The 13,732-nt window shown below is 54.9% G+C and overlaps 1 protein-coding gene across 1 annotated transcript; it reads right to left on the bottom strand.

Moving 5' to 3' along the window:
• Positions 1-735: 735 nt before the first annotated feature.
• On the bottom strand, positions 736-13,730 carry BSCL2 (BSCL2 lipid droplet biogenesis associated, seipin). The gene is made up of 10 exons (XM_078869201.1): positions 13,106-13,730; positions 12,417-12,501; positions 11,618-11,761; positions 10,235-10,369; positions 9,385-9,482; positions 8,052-8,187; positions 7,785-7,878; positions 3,619-3,660; positions 2,456-2,581; positions 736-1,928 (listed from the first exon to the last, which is right to left on the bottom strand). The coding sequence occupies exons 1-10, from the start codon at positions 13,411-13,413 to the stop codon at positions 1,840-1,842; spliced, it is 1,257 nt and encodes a 418-aa protein (XP_078725327.1). The 5' UTR covers positions 13,414-13,730; the 3' UTR covers positions 736-1,839.
• Between the last annotated feature and the right edge of the window lie 2 nt (positions 13,731-13,732).

Raw genomic sequence — 13,732 nt, 5'->3', positions numbered from 1 at the left:
CTGCTACCTGCTAACAGCACTTGTCCCATGTCTGCATAAAGCTCAAAGTGTTGGCTTCAGATTTTCCATCTTCTCCCCCTGTTCTGAATCGGTTTCCTCCGGGTTCTGCTTCCTCCCATAGCTAAACCCACACACAGTGGAACCGGCATCGGCCAAACCACATCCCCAACGTTGACATTCCCTGCAAAACTCTTCAACTGGATCACACAGCAGCAGCATCGCCCCCTATCGCTGCGACAAACCTGGCAGGACCCTCCTGAACATGAGCCTTGAGACTCGATGAGGCTCTCCTGGGTACTGTATGTTTTTATAGGAACCGGAGAACCCAGATGTAGTGACCAACTCGGAGACACGAAGATTTGAGGGCACTTTTATTTAGCCGAGCACCCTTTGCACAATACACACCCTACGCTGGTCCACGCTCTTCTGTCGCTCGCTTTATACACAACTCTACGTGGTAATAGGTTTTTACCCTTTCAACTGGTACAAAAACTGACACCTTTATACAAGGCATCATGTTTGCAATAACCACAACACAAAGCAGTCAAAATGCAAACAAAAAGAAACAACTCTGATGATGATAATAATATGCACTGTCCTTGAAGTCGATTGGTCCACACCCGAGACAGCTTTTCTTAGAGCCTTGTCTCCATTGGTGTTGGACCAGATGATGCATTTTGACTGATTGTGTTGTGGTTATTGCAAACATGATGCCTTGTATAAAGGTGTCAGTTTTTGTACCAGTTGAAAGGGTAAAAACCTACTACTATATTTTGCCACTGGTAAAGGAGGTCTCAGTGTAAACTCTACCTGGGTCGCGAGCCTAAACACAACGTGAGCCGTCTAACACCGACGGCGCTGAACCGAGACAGCCAACTACCGTCTAGCAGCGCAATATCGAGTGAAGACAGCGACGATCTTGAACAGCACGACGGAGATCCCACTCCAAACGACAGCCCCGAGCTCTCGTTCAGGGCCCCCTTTTATGCTCCCAGCGTGGCCTTGCTCCTGGCCACGCCCCTTGTCTAGAACCTACCAGCGGGTTCCGGGGGCTCCCCCCACGTGCTCCTTCTGTAACCTTTACTCCAGATATCCCCTCTGGTGTGTCACGTGGCCTGCTGACGTCAGGGCTGCTGCAAGCTGCAGATCCCCTTCCCTGCCAGCAGCCAGCGCTACGCTGCTACATTACTTATTCTATGTCACTAAACAGAGAAAACCCATGCACAACAAGGGGAGAACAAACTTTTCTCGCACCTACCGATTCGCACGGTTGGCTACGTATGGTGCGAAAGAAGTTCAACATACATACATACAAACTCGCCAGAGAGGGGTAGCGACCCAGTCGGGAATCGAACCCAGGGGCCCCCTTCTACCCAGGAGACCCGAGCGCTCGCTCATGCGGCCACGTTCCCAGCCCTCCGTCGCGTCGGCGATCGCTTCGAATGTACGGTCACGCGTCCCCACTCTGGAGCTGGTGGTCTAGGCAAGGTTGGAGACATATTGGCAGACGTGGGTCACCATCGGGTCATTTGAGTTTATTTGTTTATATTTTTTCAAGCAATCGCGAACGTGCAGAGGGGAGAGGAGGGGGTAGAGAGGGAGCTCTGTAACAGTCTTAAGTATGCACTGGGACTGGCAGATCGCCACAAGCATCACGGAGAGCAGAGGGCGCTGGGTCAGAGTGCAGGGCGCTGGGTCACAGTGCAGGGTCGTGGGTCACAGTGCAGGGCCGTGGGTCAAGTGTTCAAGGATCATAGTTGAGGGGGGGGGGCGATGGGTTAGGGGCGGAAGTGCATAAGCGAGGTCACGTGACGCTGCCTGAGTGACCCCTGCTCCGGGTCAGAGGTCGCAAGGAGGGGGGGCGTCACCCTCTTCCGTGTCGTCGGTGGCGACGACGGCAGTGGCCTCCTCCGTGGTCCCCACGGCAACTGGAGGAGGTGGGAGTGGGGGCGGGGTTAGCGGGTGGGGGGGTCGGGAGGGATCGGCTAACGGGACGTCGCTAATCACCCTCATGGCCACCACCACCACCACTACCACCACCACCACCACTACCACCACCACCACCACTACCACTACCACCACCACTACCACCACCACCGCCGCTGGCGTAACCTCGAGCGAGCGGACAGAGACGAGTGACTCCCAGCGTCTCCAGCACGGCCCCACCACCACCACCACCAGCATCACTATCACCGCGACCATCACTATCACTGCCACCACCATCACCATGACGACCACTGCAACCACCACCACCGCCACCACCCACCACCCACCGCCCCGCCACCACCAGCATCACTATCACCGCGACCATCACTATCGCCGCTGCCGCCACCACCATCACGACCACTGCAACCACCACCACCGCCATCACCACCACCGCCGCCATCACCACCACCCCCATCACAACCACCGCCATCACCACCATCACCACCATCACCACTATCACCAGTGTTACCTCTAACGAGCGGCAGAGGCGAGCGAACTCCCAGCGTCTCCAGCACGGCACCACCACCACCGCCATCACCACCACCGCCACCATCACCGCCACTATCACCACTACCATCACCACGACCACCACGGCCTGTGAAAACATCACGATTCTCATTAATAATTGATTATTTGGAGAGAATTGCTCTCCAACTCACCAGGCGAGTGAGAATTTCTTGTGAACTCACCGGGTGATAAAATCTCTCTAACTCACAGCAGGTGACTTGAGAATCACTCTCAATCTCGCCTGGTGTGTGAGAATCACTCCCTTACCCGCCACCGGGGTGAGTTGAACCGACACGATCACAAGCGGCGCGCCGTTAAACGCCTGTGCACCACGTGACGCTTTGATTTGTTTGGCCGTGTCGGGTGGTGGAGGGCCTTATGAGACAATCACGGCCAGATCGGTACATGGCCTAACCCAATAATTAATCATGAACAATGACGTTGGCTGTCAACAACCATAAAGGTAAAAAAATGGCCATCACCAGCAAGAGGAGGAGGAGGTAGCAAGAGGAGGAGGAGGTGAGGAGGAGGGGAGGGGGTGAGGAGGAAGAGGGGGTGGAGGAAGAGGGGGTGGAGGAAGAGGGGGAGGAGGAGGGGAGGGGGTGAGGAGGAAGAGGGGTGGAGGAGGGGGGGAGGAGGAGGGGGGTGGAGGAAGAGGGGGGAGGAGGAGGGGGGAGGAGGAGGGGAGGGGGTGGAGGAAGAGGGGGAGGAGGAGGGGGGTGGAGGAAGAGGGGGTGGAGGAGGGGGTGAGGAGGAAGAGGGGGTGGAGGAAGAGGGGGTGGAGGAAGAGGGGGTGGAGGAAGAGGGGAGGAGGAGGGGAGGGGGTGAGGAGGAAGAGGGGGGTGGAGGAAGAGGGGGAGGAGGAGGGGGGGAGGAGGAGGGGGGGTGGAGGAAGAGGGGAGGAGGAGGGGGAGGAGGAGGGGAGGGGGTGGAGGAAGAGGGGAGGAGGAGGGGGAGGAGGAGGGGGGAGGAGAGGGGGGTGGAGGAAGAGGGGGAGGAGGAGGGGGAGGAGGAGGGGGAGGGGTGGAGGAAGAGGGGGAGGAGGAGGGGGGAGGAGGAGGGGAGGGGGTGGAGGAAGAGGGGAGGAGGAGGGGGGGTAGCCCCAAGTGACCCCGCGTGTGTCACCTGTTCCTGCCGGCATCAGCAGCGTTTGTCCAGCAGTCAGTTCTACGCACACAGGTACAGACGCAGGTACAAAGACACAATCAGATACACACATACGCGGGTACACGACAATAACAACCGCCATTCGCCAACACAGCCTTGCCTGCCAGAGGAGCTCACTGATGTGACTGTGTCCAGATCTTTCAAGGATCTGTGAGCTCCTCACACATTTCAGCCTGGTTGAACCCAGGATGGATCGTAGGCAGGCCAGCGTGAATGTTTCTAACCAGCGCAGAGCCATCCCTCGACCGCACCCGGTCATCGATCAGCCTCCCATTGTATCTAGACCAGACGGAAATTCCTCCGGTACAGCCATGAAAGGCTTCCCGAACTATGTGGTCAACATTTTTTTAATGATTTAGGAGTCAGAGGACATCCCTGTCACACCCCAAGGTGAACAGGGAATGGCTCTGAAGCCCGGCCACGTTGCTTTACCCGGGCCTGGCCACCATCATGAAGGCCCTTAATGATTGTGAGCAGAGAGTCCAGGACTCCAAAAGCACGAAGAACAACTGAAAGCCCTGGCCTGCTGATGGTATAAATAAGCCTTGACCAGGTCAATAAAGCAGAGATGTTGGTCTTGTTGGAATCACCTACACCTCTGCTGTAGCAGACAGACAGAAAATATGGCAACTGTGCAGGACCGCCCTGGTCTGAAACCACATTGGGGCTCCACAAGCCTCTCCTCGGCGTACCTGGAAAGGTAATCTTCTATATATATAGAAGTCAAATTGTTTGTGGGTTTGTGTGTGTGGTCGCGCGCTTGGCTCTCCAACGGTGGGGTTTACGTTAAAAAAAATAGCCACGCACCACGCCGTAAGCCCCACGGTCAGCAAGCGCTATTCCTTTTTCACACCCGTCAACTTTAAATTGGTTTAATTAGCGATTTAGTGCGCGCTTCCATTTTATTTATTTATTTATGACGCCTGCACGACCGTACCAACTCACGCGCCTTTGGTGGGGGGAACGGCCCATGCCAAGTCGCACGCCTTTGGTGGGAGTGAGGGGGACATTTTCTTCGCGTAAAAATGCTATAAAAATACACTAAACGCTCACGTCAGTTCTTCACTGTGTGATGTCCCCCCCACCCCGATGCGTGTAGTTATCACTACTATACAGTAGCTAGATGCTACCACTATAGGTCCTAGATATTACTGCAGAGCGGCCGGGGAGATCATGGCTGGGGGGGGGGGGCAGGGGTAGCAGCCCAGCCCCAGACTGCCAAGGTGCCACCTCGGCCGGCTGGACAATCTAGGCGAGGCCGGAGGCTCTGCACGGGACTAGGCCTCACCACGTCACTCTGTCAGGTGAGTACGTTGTGCTATACAGTCGATAAATACTGCTATAGAGTCAGCATGTACTACTGTAGTGATAGCAGGTACCATCACAGTCGGTATGCACTGCTGTAATCATAGGTACCATGTCAGTATGCACGGCTGTAATCATAGCAAGTACCACCATAGTATGCACTGCTGTAATCATAGCAGGTACCACCACAATCAGTACGCACTGCTGTTACATTTTTAATAGTAGTTTTGAAATATTTTTAAGACCCGGGCAACGCCGGGTACTTCCTGCTAGTGTTGAATAATCCTTGCCAGGACCTTTCCTGGCAGACTGAGGAGAGGGAGATGCCCCTGTAGTTGTTAGTCTGTGCAGTCCCCCTTCTTGAAGGGTGGACCACCAGGGCATCCTTCCAATCCTGCGGAACCTGTCCAATGGTCCAGACTGTTGTTATGATGTCGACACACAAATGCCACCCTCCATCAGCAGTTCGCTTGGGAGATCATCTCTGCCCGGCGCTTTTCCTGTTCTCAGACTCTGGATCACGTTCCATACTTCCCCAACTGATGGCACTTCAGCCAGCCACTCACATGGCGTGACTACTTCTTCCAATATTTAAGGCACAGCAGCTTCAGTGGGGTCATCCCGACCTTGCCCATGATGTTTTCTGGGCTGAGGGATTTCCCCTCCCCCAAGATCTCACAGAAATGCTCAGCAAACCTGCAAACCTCTTCTTGGGGGTCAGAGATCAGATCACCGGTCTTTCCCCAAAGGATGGTGATAGGTGTTGTGCTAATGGAATTAAAGAGTGATTTATGATCGAGGGCTACCGAGACAGATCCCATCTCAACAACAACCAGCAACCACCACTTCTCATTCTCAGACGTGGTATGCTATAGATGGTGGGAGTTGGCCTGCTACTTTTTCTCAGCTAGCTGGAACACCTCCTCCGTCAGGGTTTGGACCGCGTACCCAAAGCAGCCATTGCAGCTGCATAAGCCACAGTACTAAACCTTGCCCATTTCCCCTCAGCATCAAGAGGAGTGGGGGTGGGGGGAGGATGCCAACTGCAACTCGAAGCGATGATGACATTCTCACTTGCAACTTTCATCAGCTGAGAACAGGCCACTGTTGGTAGATCCTGGTGTCAAGAACATGGGCCCGCATCTGCTGTTCCGTCAATATATAGTCCAGCAGATGTTCTTACTTGGACCTGGCGTGCATCCATGATATGTGGATGTGCCGATGCTGGAACAGCGTGTTGGTAATTTCAAGCCCATGGGCTGCACAGAAGTCTAGCAGCCTCCTACCAGGGTTATTTCGCTGATGTGGACCATGCCCAGGTGCCTGCGTCATGACAAACTCGGGCATTAAAGGCACCCAACAAGATGACTCTATCCCAAGGGGCCATTTTAGCTAGCACCTGTGACAGGAGGTCATAGAAGGCATCGGACTAATCGGCCTTGCCTGCATTCCTCCACTGATGTTGATCTTCGGTGGGGGCATAAATAACCACGACCACCACTCCTCGCCTCTGGTTGATGGGAAGGCGAGCCCACAGTACTCTGGGACTCACAGCCTCTCACACCTCACTGCCACGCTTGTTCAGAGGAAGAGCCACTCCCTGTTGGTTGCTAGTTTTCTGCCTCGAGTAGAGGACTGTCAAAACCTCATAGTGACCAGAGATAGAATCAGTCCACCAGACCTCCTGAATACCACGAGTTCCAGGCGGTACTGGTCCAGCTCGCGACAGAGGAGTGGCAGCCTCTCCTCCACACTGAGTCTTTGCACATTCCATGTGGCCACTCACAGTGGCCTTTTGCCATTTCTAGAGGAACCCCAAGGTTCAGTCTCCTGACTGCCAGGAGACGCCGTAGATGCCCATCTCCCGGGACCTCCGGCACAAGCTTAATTTGCGATTTATACCGTGGCCTCGTGGTAATTTAGTTGAAGGTGGATTGGTCACCTGCCCGTCGCACCGTCCAGAGCCCCCGTTTGTCGCTGTGTTGGCTATGAGCACCATGATGGGAAAAAGCCGATTGGAATCGGCCTTCCCCCCCCATGGTATTGTTCACAGTCACGACACTGTTACCGCCCGGCACCAGCGAGGAGGTAGGGGGTTATATTTCGATTTAAAGCTTCTTTCGTGACTGCAGGGATTCATCTTCTTGGTTCTTTCGGTAAAGTCACGTAGAATGGAAATAATAAAATAATAAAATAAAACATAATAAAATAATATTATTATATTATTTTAGTATGTTTTATTTTTATTATTTTATTATTTCCATAATGTTTTATTTTTATTATTTTATTATTTCCATTCTACGTGACTTTACCGAAAGAACCAAGAAGATGAGGTAGGGGGTTGTTTTTGCCGGGACAAAGACAAAGATACACACACAAGTACACACAACAATAGTCACCATTCGCCACGAAGCGGTAGTGATATCATCACGGCGGTACACACACACACACGCAAGTACACACCCATGCAGGTATACACTTATGAACACACAGGTACACAAATATGCACAGAGGTTAACACACATGCACAAATGCATACTTGCTCACCCTCTCACCCCATCACTATTTCCACGCTCTCTTTAACGTCTCTCTCACTCTCACCATCTCTCTCTCACTCACACGATCTCTCACTCTCACCATCTCTCTCTCACTCTCACCATCTCTCTCTCACTCTCACCATCTCTCTCTCACTCTCACCATCTCTCTCTCACTCTCACCATCTCTCTCTCACTCACACGATCTCTCTCTCACTCACACGATCTCTCTCTCACTCTCACCATCTCTCTCTCACTCACACGATCTCTCTCTCGCTCTCTCACCGTCTCTCCGCTGTCTCAGCGCGTCTCGCCGTTGCCTCAGAGTCGTCCCTGGGGTTGAGGTAGTTACGGGGGTCACTCCCTCCCTGAAGTCCACCTGCGGTGAGGGATGCCATCACCACCGTCAATACGATCACCACCATCAATCATTCCTGTGAATCATTTCACTCCCATCACTCTGCCCCCTCCCTGTGTCCCCCACCCCCGGTGCCCCCCAAGCCCCCGGACCCCCCCCCCCCCCCACCGTGCCCCCCCCCATGCCCCCCTTACCTGCACGCGGATGTTGTCGGGGGGCCTGCCCCCCCCCCACTGGAGGTAGGAGAGCAGCGCGGCCACGAGCAGGAACGAGAAGTTACTCACAACTCCGACAAGTGCGCACGTCACGGGGAAGTAATACATCAGGTACCTACGGCAAAACACGCGGCGACCACAATCACACACGGGAACCACACACAAGCACACACAAGCACGAGTCGTCAACCAGACAAGTTGAACCAGAGGGACAGGGCCATCATCAACATGAGTGCACAAGTTGGCGACGGCACCGCTCATCATGGTGGTGGTGGTGGCGATGGTGGTAATAGGTGGTGATGGTGGTGGTGATGGTGGTGGTGATGGTGGTGGTGTTGATGGTGGTGGTGTTGATGGTGGTGGTGTTGATGGTGGTGGTGTTGGTGGTGGTGTTGGTGGTGGTGGTATTGATGGTCGTGATGGTGGTGGTGTTGATGGTGGTGTTGATGGTGGTGCTGGTGATGGTGGTGGTGGTGATGGTGGTGTTGATGATGTTGATGGTGATGATGGTGGTGATGGTGGCGTCACCTGAGCCCCGTGAATCGTGCGTGGATGATGGTAATGATGATGATGGTATTGATGGTAGTGGTGGTGGGGATGATGGTGATGATGGTGATGATGGTGATGATGGTGGCGTCACCTGAGCCCTGTGAATCGTGCGTGGATGATGGTGATGATGATGGTGTTGATGGTAGTGGTGGTGGGGATGATGGTGATAATGGTGATGATGGTGATGATGGTGATGATGGTGGTGGTGGTGGCGTCACCTGAGGCCTGTGAATCGTGCGTGGTGATGGTGATGATGGTGATGATGGTGATGATGGTGATGATGGTGATGATGGTGTTGATGGTGATGATGGTGATGATGGTGTTGATGGTGGTGGTGGTGGTGATGGTGGTGGTGGTGGTGGTGGTGGTGTTGATAGTGGTGGTGTTTATAGTGGTGATGGTGGTGGTGTTGATGGTGGCGTCACCTGAGCCCTGTGAAGCATGCGTGGATGATGGTGATGATGGTGATGAAGGTGGTGTTGATGGTAGTGGTGGTGGGGATGATGGTGATGATGGTGGTGATGGTGGCGTCACCTGAGCCCTGTGAATCGTGCGTGGATGATGGTGATGATGGTGATGATGGTGATGATGGTGATGATGGTGGTGGTAGTGATGATCGTGGTGATGGTGGCATGTTGATAGTGGTGGTGATGGTGGCGTCACCTGAGCCCTGTGAATCGTGCGTGGATGATGGTGTTGATGGTGATGATGATGGTGTTGATGGTAGTGGTGGTGGGGATGATGGTGATGATGGTGGCGTCACCTGAGCCCTGTGAATCGTGCGTGGATGCGCACGATTGCCGAGTAGATCTCCACTCTGCGCGCGCGAATCTCAACCAGAGCCCCCCACGTGGGGCGGTACTACACACACAAAGACAAAGATCCCCCATGTAGCACACACAGGCAGTTGGGGCAAGTGCTGTTAGCGAGTAGCGCCTATGAAGGCTGGCACGGCACACCTATGCAGGGGTGGTTGTGTGTGGGTGTATTGTGGCTGTGGGTGGCTGTGCGTGGTGGTTGTGTGTGATTGTGTGTAGTGGTTGTGTTCGATTGTGTGTGGGTGTATTGTGCTGTGGGTGGCTGTGCGTGGTGGTTGTGTGTGATTGTGTGTAGTGGTTGTGTTCGATTGTGTGTGGGTGTATTGTGGCTGTAGGTGGCTGTGCGTGGTGGTTGTGTGTGATTGTGTGTAGTGGTTGTGTTCGATTGTGTGTGGGTGTATTGTGCTGTGGGTGGCTGTGCGTGGTGGTTGTGTGATTGTGTGTAGTGGTTGTGTTCGATTGTGTGTGGGTGTATTGTGGCTGTAGGTGGCTGTGCGTGGTGGTTGTGTGTGATTGTGTGTAGTGGTTGTGTTCGATTGTGTGTGGGTGTATTGTGGCTGTGGGTGGCTGTGCGTTGTGGTTGTGTGTGATTGTGTGTAGTGGTTGTGTTCGATTGTGTGTGGGTGTATTGTGGCTGTAGGTGGCTGTGCGTGGTGGTTGTGTGTGATTGTGTGTAGTGGTTGTGTTCGATTGTGTGTGAGTGTATTGTGCTGTGGGTGGCTGTGCGTGGTGGTTGTGTGTGATTGTATGCAATTGTTTGTATTGTGGCTGCGTGTGGTGGTTGTGGTTGCTCACCGCGTTTTCTCGGTAGTCCGAGTAGAAGTTTACGTCAAGCGTCTGCTTCTGCTCGGTCCAACCGCCTAGCAGCAGCGGTGCGTTCACCACAGTCTCCATCAACCGCAACAACCACGAGCGGTATCGCAACATCACCTGCACCACCGCAAACACCACGGACAGTACCGCTACATCACCTGCACCAGTACCACGGGTGGCATCGCTGCATCACGTGCACAACCACCACCATGAACACAACATCGGTAATGTGTGTGTATGCCAATACTGTGGGGAGAGGTAGTGCAGCGGTTAGCACTTTGCACTCCAAACGCAGTGACTCGAGTTCGATTCGCGCTCACGGCCAATACCGGTGACGATTATCTGAACCGGTGATAGGCCTCCCCTAGGTCGACTTCGCCTCAAATGAGTACCTGGTGCTAGGTATACATGTCGCCACTAGGTCGACAAAGGCGGCCGGGCGTGGTGCTGGCCACACATGCCCTCGTGTGCCGTACCGGCTTTCATAGGTGCTCGTAAAGAGCACTTGCCCCAACAGTCTGTTAAGGCTATACGGGGGATTTTTGGCTTTGTTTTGCATGCCTCTACCGACAGTAAATACTGTCCCGTGTAGCGAAGTGTATGGTAAGATCTCGCTTAACAAGTGGCGTTCACACTGCAACGCGGTTCTTCCATTAGAGAACGCTTTTCGCGAAATGCGTTCTCTAATGGAACGCGCGCCATTGTAAGGCAGAATGCTCACCGTTATAACGTGGAGCGTACCCCGTTATAATGCGGGACACGCCCGTCATAACGCGGGTTTCGGGGCAGCCGATGAAGAACTACTTTCTTCAGTTGCGCGGCCGAGCGGAGCGGTGATACTGCTAATCCTGCATAATGCACGGGCATAATGACTTTAAACCCCTCGCCAAACCTCCTACGCATTTCACAAGTAGTACTAATCGCATATCTGCATTTCCCATAAATATGCAAAATTCCTCTTTATATGCAAATTATTTTGTCAAGACGCTCTACGCCCCTCCATCCCATCATAAATAGTCGCTCCAAGCCTGGGGCGTGCCATTCAGACTCTGCCTTCTCGACAGACCTGTTCTCCACCTGAAGACGGCTGCTTGCGTTGTGGCCGAAACGTCGTGAGAATTATTTTATTATGTTTTATTTTTATTATTTTCCTTCTACGTGACTTTACCGAAAGAACCAAGAAGATGATCTCACTGTGTATGCGTAGTTCATCGCATCCGGTCAAACTTTCTCGTTACATTATTCATGGGGGAATTGTTTTTGCTCAACGCGTTTTTCTCTCAACGCGGCACTTTCCAGGAACGCATCTCCCGTGTTAAAGGAGGACTTGCTGTGTTGTAGCAAGTGCTGTCAATGTGTGAGTACCGCGCGCTCTGCTGTTTGCAGACTCTCGCCTCCGCGCCCGTACGTCTCCATGACGACCATGAACATCCCCAGCCGCTGATTGGTCGGAGACTCGGGGAGGACCAACTCCAGGGAGATGTGGTACGGGGTCCCGAACATCATCGCCTACATCATCACCACCACCATCATCAGCATCTACAGCATCAGCATCTACAGCATCAACATCATTACCATCTACATCATAGTCAACATCATCATCAACATCACCACCAACTCCAGAGATGTGTGATACAGGGTCCCGAACATCATCGCCTACATCATTACCACCACCACCACCACCATCATCAGCATCTACAGCATCACCGTCAATATCATTACCATCGACATCATAATCAACATCATCACCAACATCACCACCAACTCCAGGGAGATGTGGTACGGGGTCCCGAACATCATCGCCTACATCATCACCACCACCACCACCATCAACATCATCAGCATCTACATCATAATCACCACCACCATCAACATCATCAGAATCTACAGCATCACCGTCAACATCATTACCATCTACATCATAGTCAACATCATCACCAACATCACCACCAACTCCAGAGATGTGTGATACAGGGTCCCGAACATCGTCATCATCAACTGGTCCCGGTCCTCCTCAAAATTGGGGAGACAAAGGCGGCCGGGCGTGTTTCTCACCACACCACCCCCTCGTAGGTGTCCGCCTCTATTAGTGCTCGCTAACAGCACTTGCCCCGACAGTCTGTGCAGGCTACACGGGGGGTCTTTGTCTCTGTGTGCGAGTGACCTGGTCACGCCCGTGGTTGGTGGTGAGCGAGACGTTAGCCACGGGGAATGAGCACAACTCCTCCCCGAGACGGGGGCAGTCGGACCTGGGGGCAACACACAGGGGGTGACACAACAACAACAACAGCTCGTGCCTGGCTAGGTGCACTGCGAGGTTGCCGTCGCGTTACGTGTGGGAGGCTCGCTGCTGGCAGGTCGCGGGACAGGTCAACACACAAACACACAATGCATCTGCACCCCCCACCACCACCACCGGTAGTGTCTCCTCGGTCCCGTGTCCCCCTTGTTACCCCTGTGTGCTCCGCCCCCCACGACTCCCTCGTTTCTCCTGCGCCTTGGCTGTGTCCCCCGGTGTCTCCTCGCCGCGTCTCCCCCCTCGTGTTCCCTGCGAGCCCCCTCAGGTCTCCGTGTCCCCGGCGTCTCCCCCGCTCACGTCCCGCACATGGCCGCGTGTCTCCACGTGTCTCTTGCCTCTCCCGCGTACAGCACATTCCGCCTGCGTCTCCACGTCCCCGCTCCCCGCGTCTGCTCTAAACTCTAATCCCGTCTCGGTCCCCTCGTGTCTCCCCCTCAGTCCCCTTCCACCCGTGCGTCTCCACGTCCCCCCGGTCTCGTCCCCCCCCGCCTCGCATGCGTCTCCCTCCATCCGGACCTCTCCTTGACGAGCCCAGGCGGCCAGGGCCCCGCTACCTGAAGTGGTAGTGCGCGGGCGCCTCGAAGCTCACGGCCGGCATGTACGAGTAGTAGAAGGAGCCGTAGAGGAAGAGCGACACCCAGAGCAGTAGCAGCAGCACGGAGCCCGCGAGCGCGGCGCGCAGCAGCGAGCGACGCGCCCGAACCAACCCCAGCACCAGCGCCTCGTGGCCCCACGCCGCCAGCAGCAGCAGCGGCCGCGCCGACAGCGACGGCGCCGCCAGGGGACCACCTCCCGCGCCGCCTCCCCGGCCCCGCGGCGGAGGCGGCGGAGGCGGCGCGGTGGGGACCCGGGGACCCCGCATCACCGCGCCGCCCGGAGCTCTCGCGCGCCGGCGGCGAACCCTGGCAAACGCCGGCACGGCTCGAGGCAGCGCTAGGCCGCAGCTGCCGCGAATGCTGTGGATGGTGAAGACGGGGGGGGGGGGCTGGTAGGGAGGGAGAGAGACGGGGGGGGGGGTTGTGGGTCACTTAGGGTCAGATCAGGGTGGCCGTAGAGGTCAGAGTCACGCGGGAGGTCACCCCGCCGCTGCCGCAGAGCCGCACACGTGCGCTCTAATTTGAATCAGCTGTTTACAGGATGCACTTCCGGGATACGTCACCGCTGGACACGCCCCCCTTCAC

The sequence above is a fragment of the Lampetra fluviatilis genome, chromosome 27 (assembly GCF_964198595.1).
Source record: "Lampetra fluviatilis chromosome 27, kcLamFluv1.1, whole genome shotgun sequence".
NCBI lineage: Eukaryota > Metazoa > Chordata > Hyperoartia > Petromyzontiformes > Petromyzontidae > Lampetra > Lampetra fluviatilis.
The sequence above is the reverse complement of the archived record's forward strand: the minus strand, read 5'-3'. Positions and strand labels throughout refer to the sequence as shown.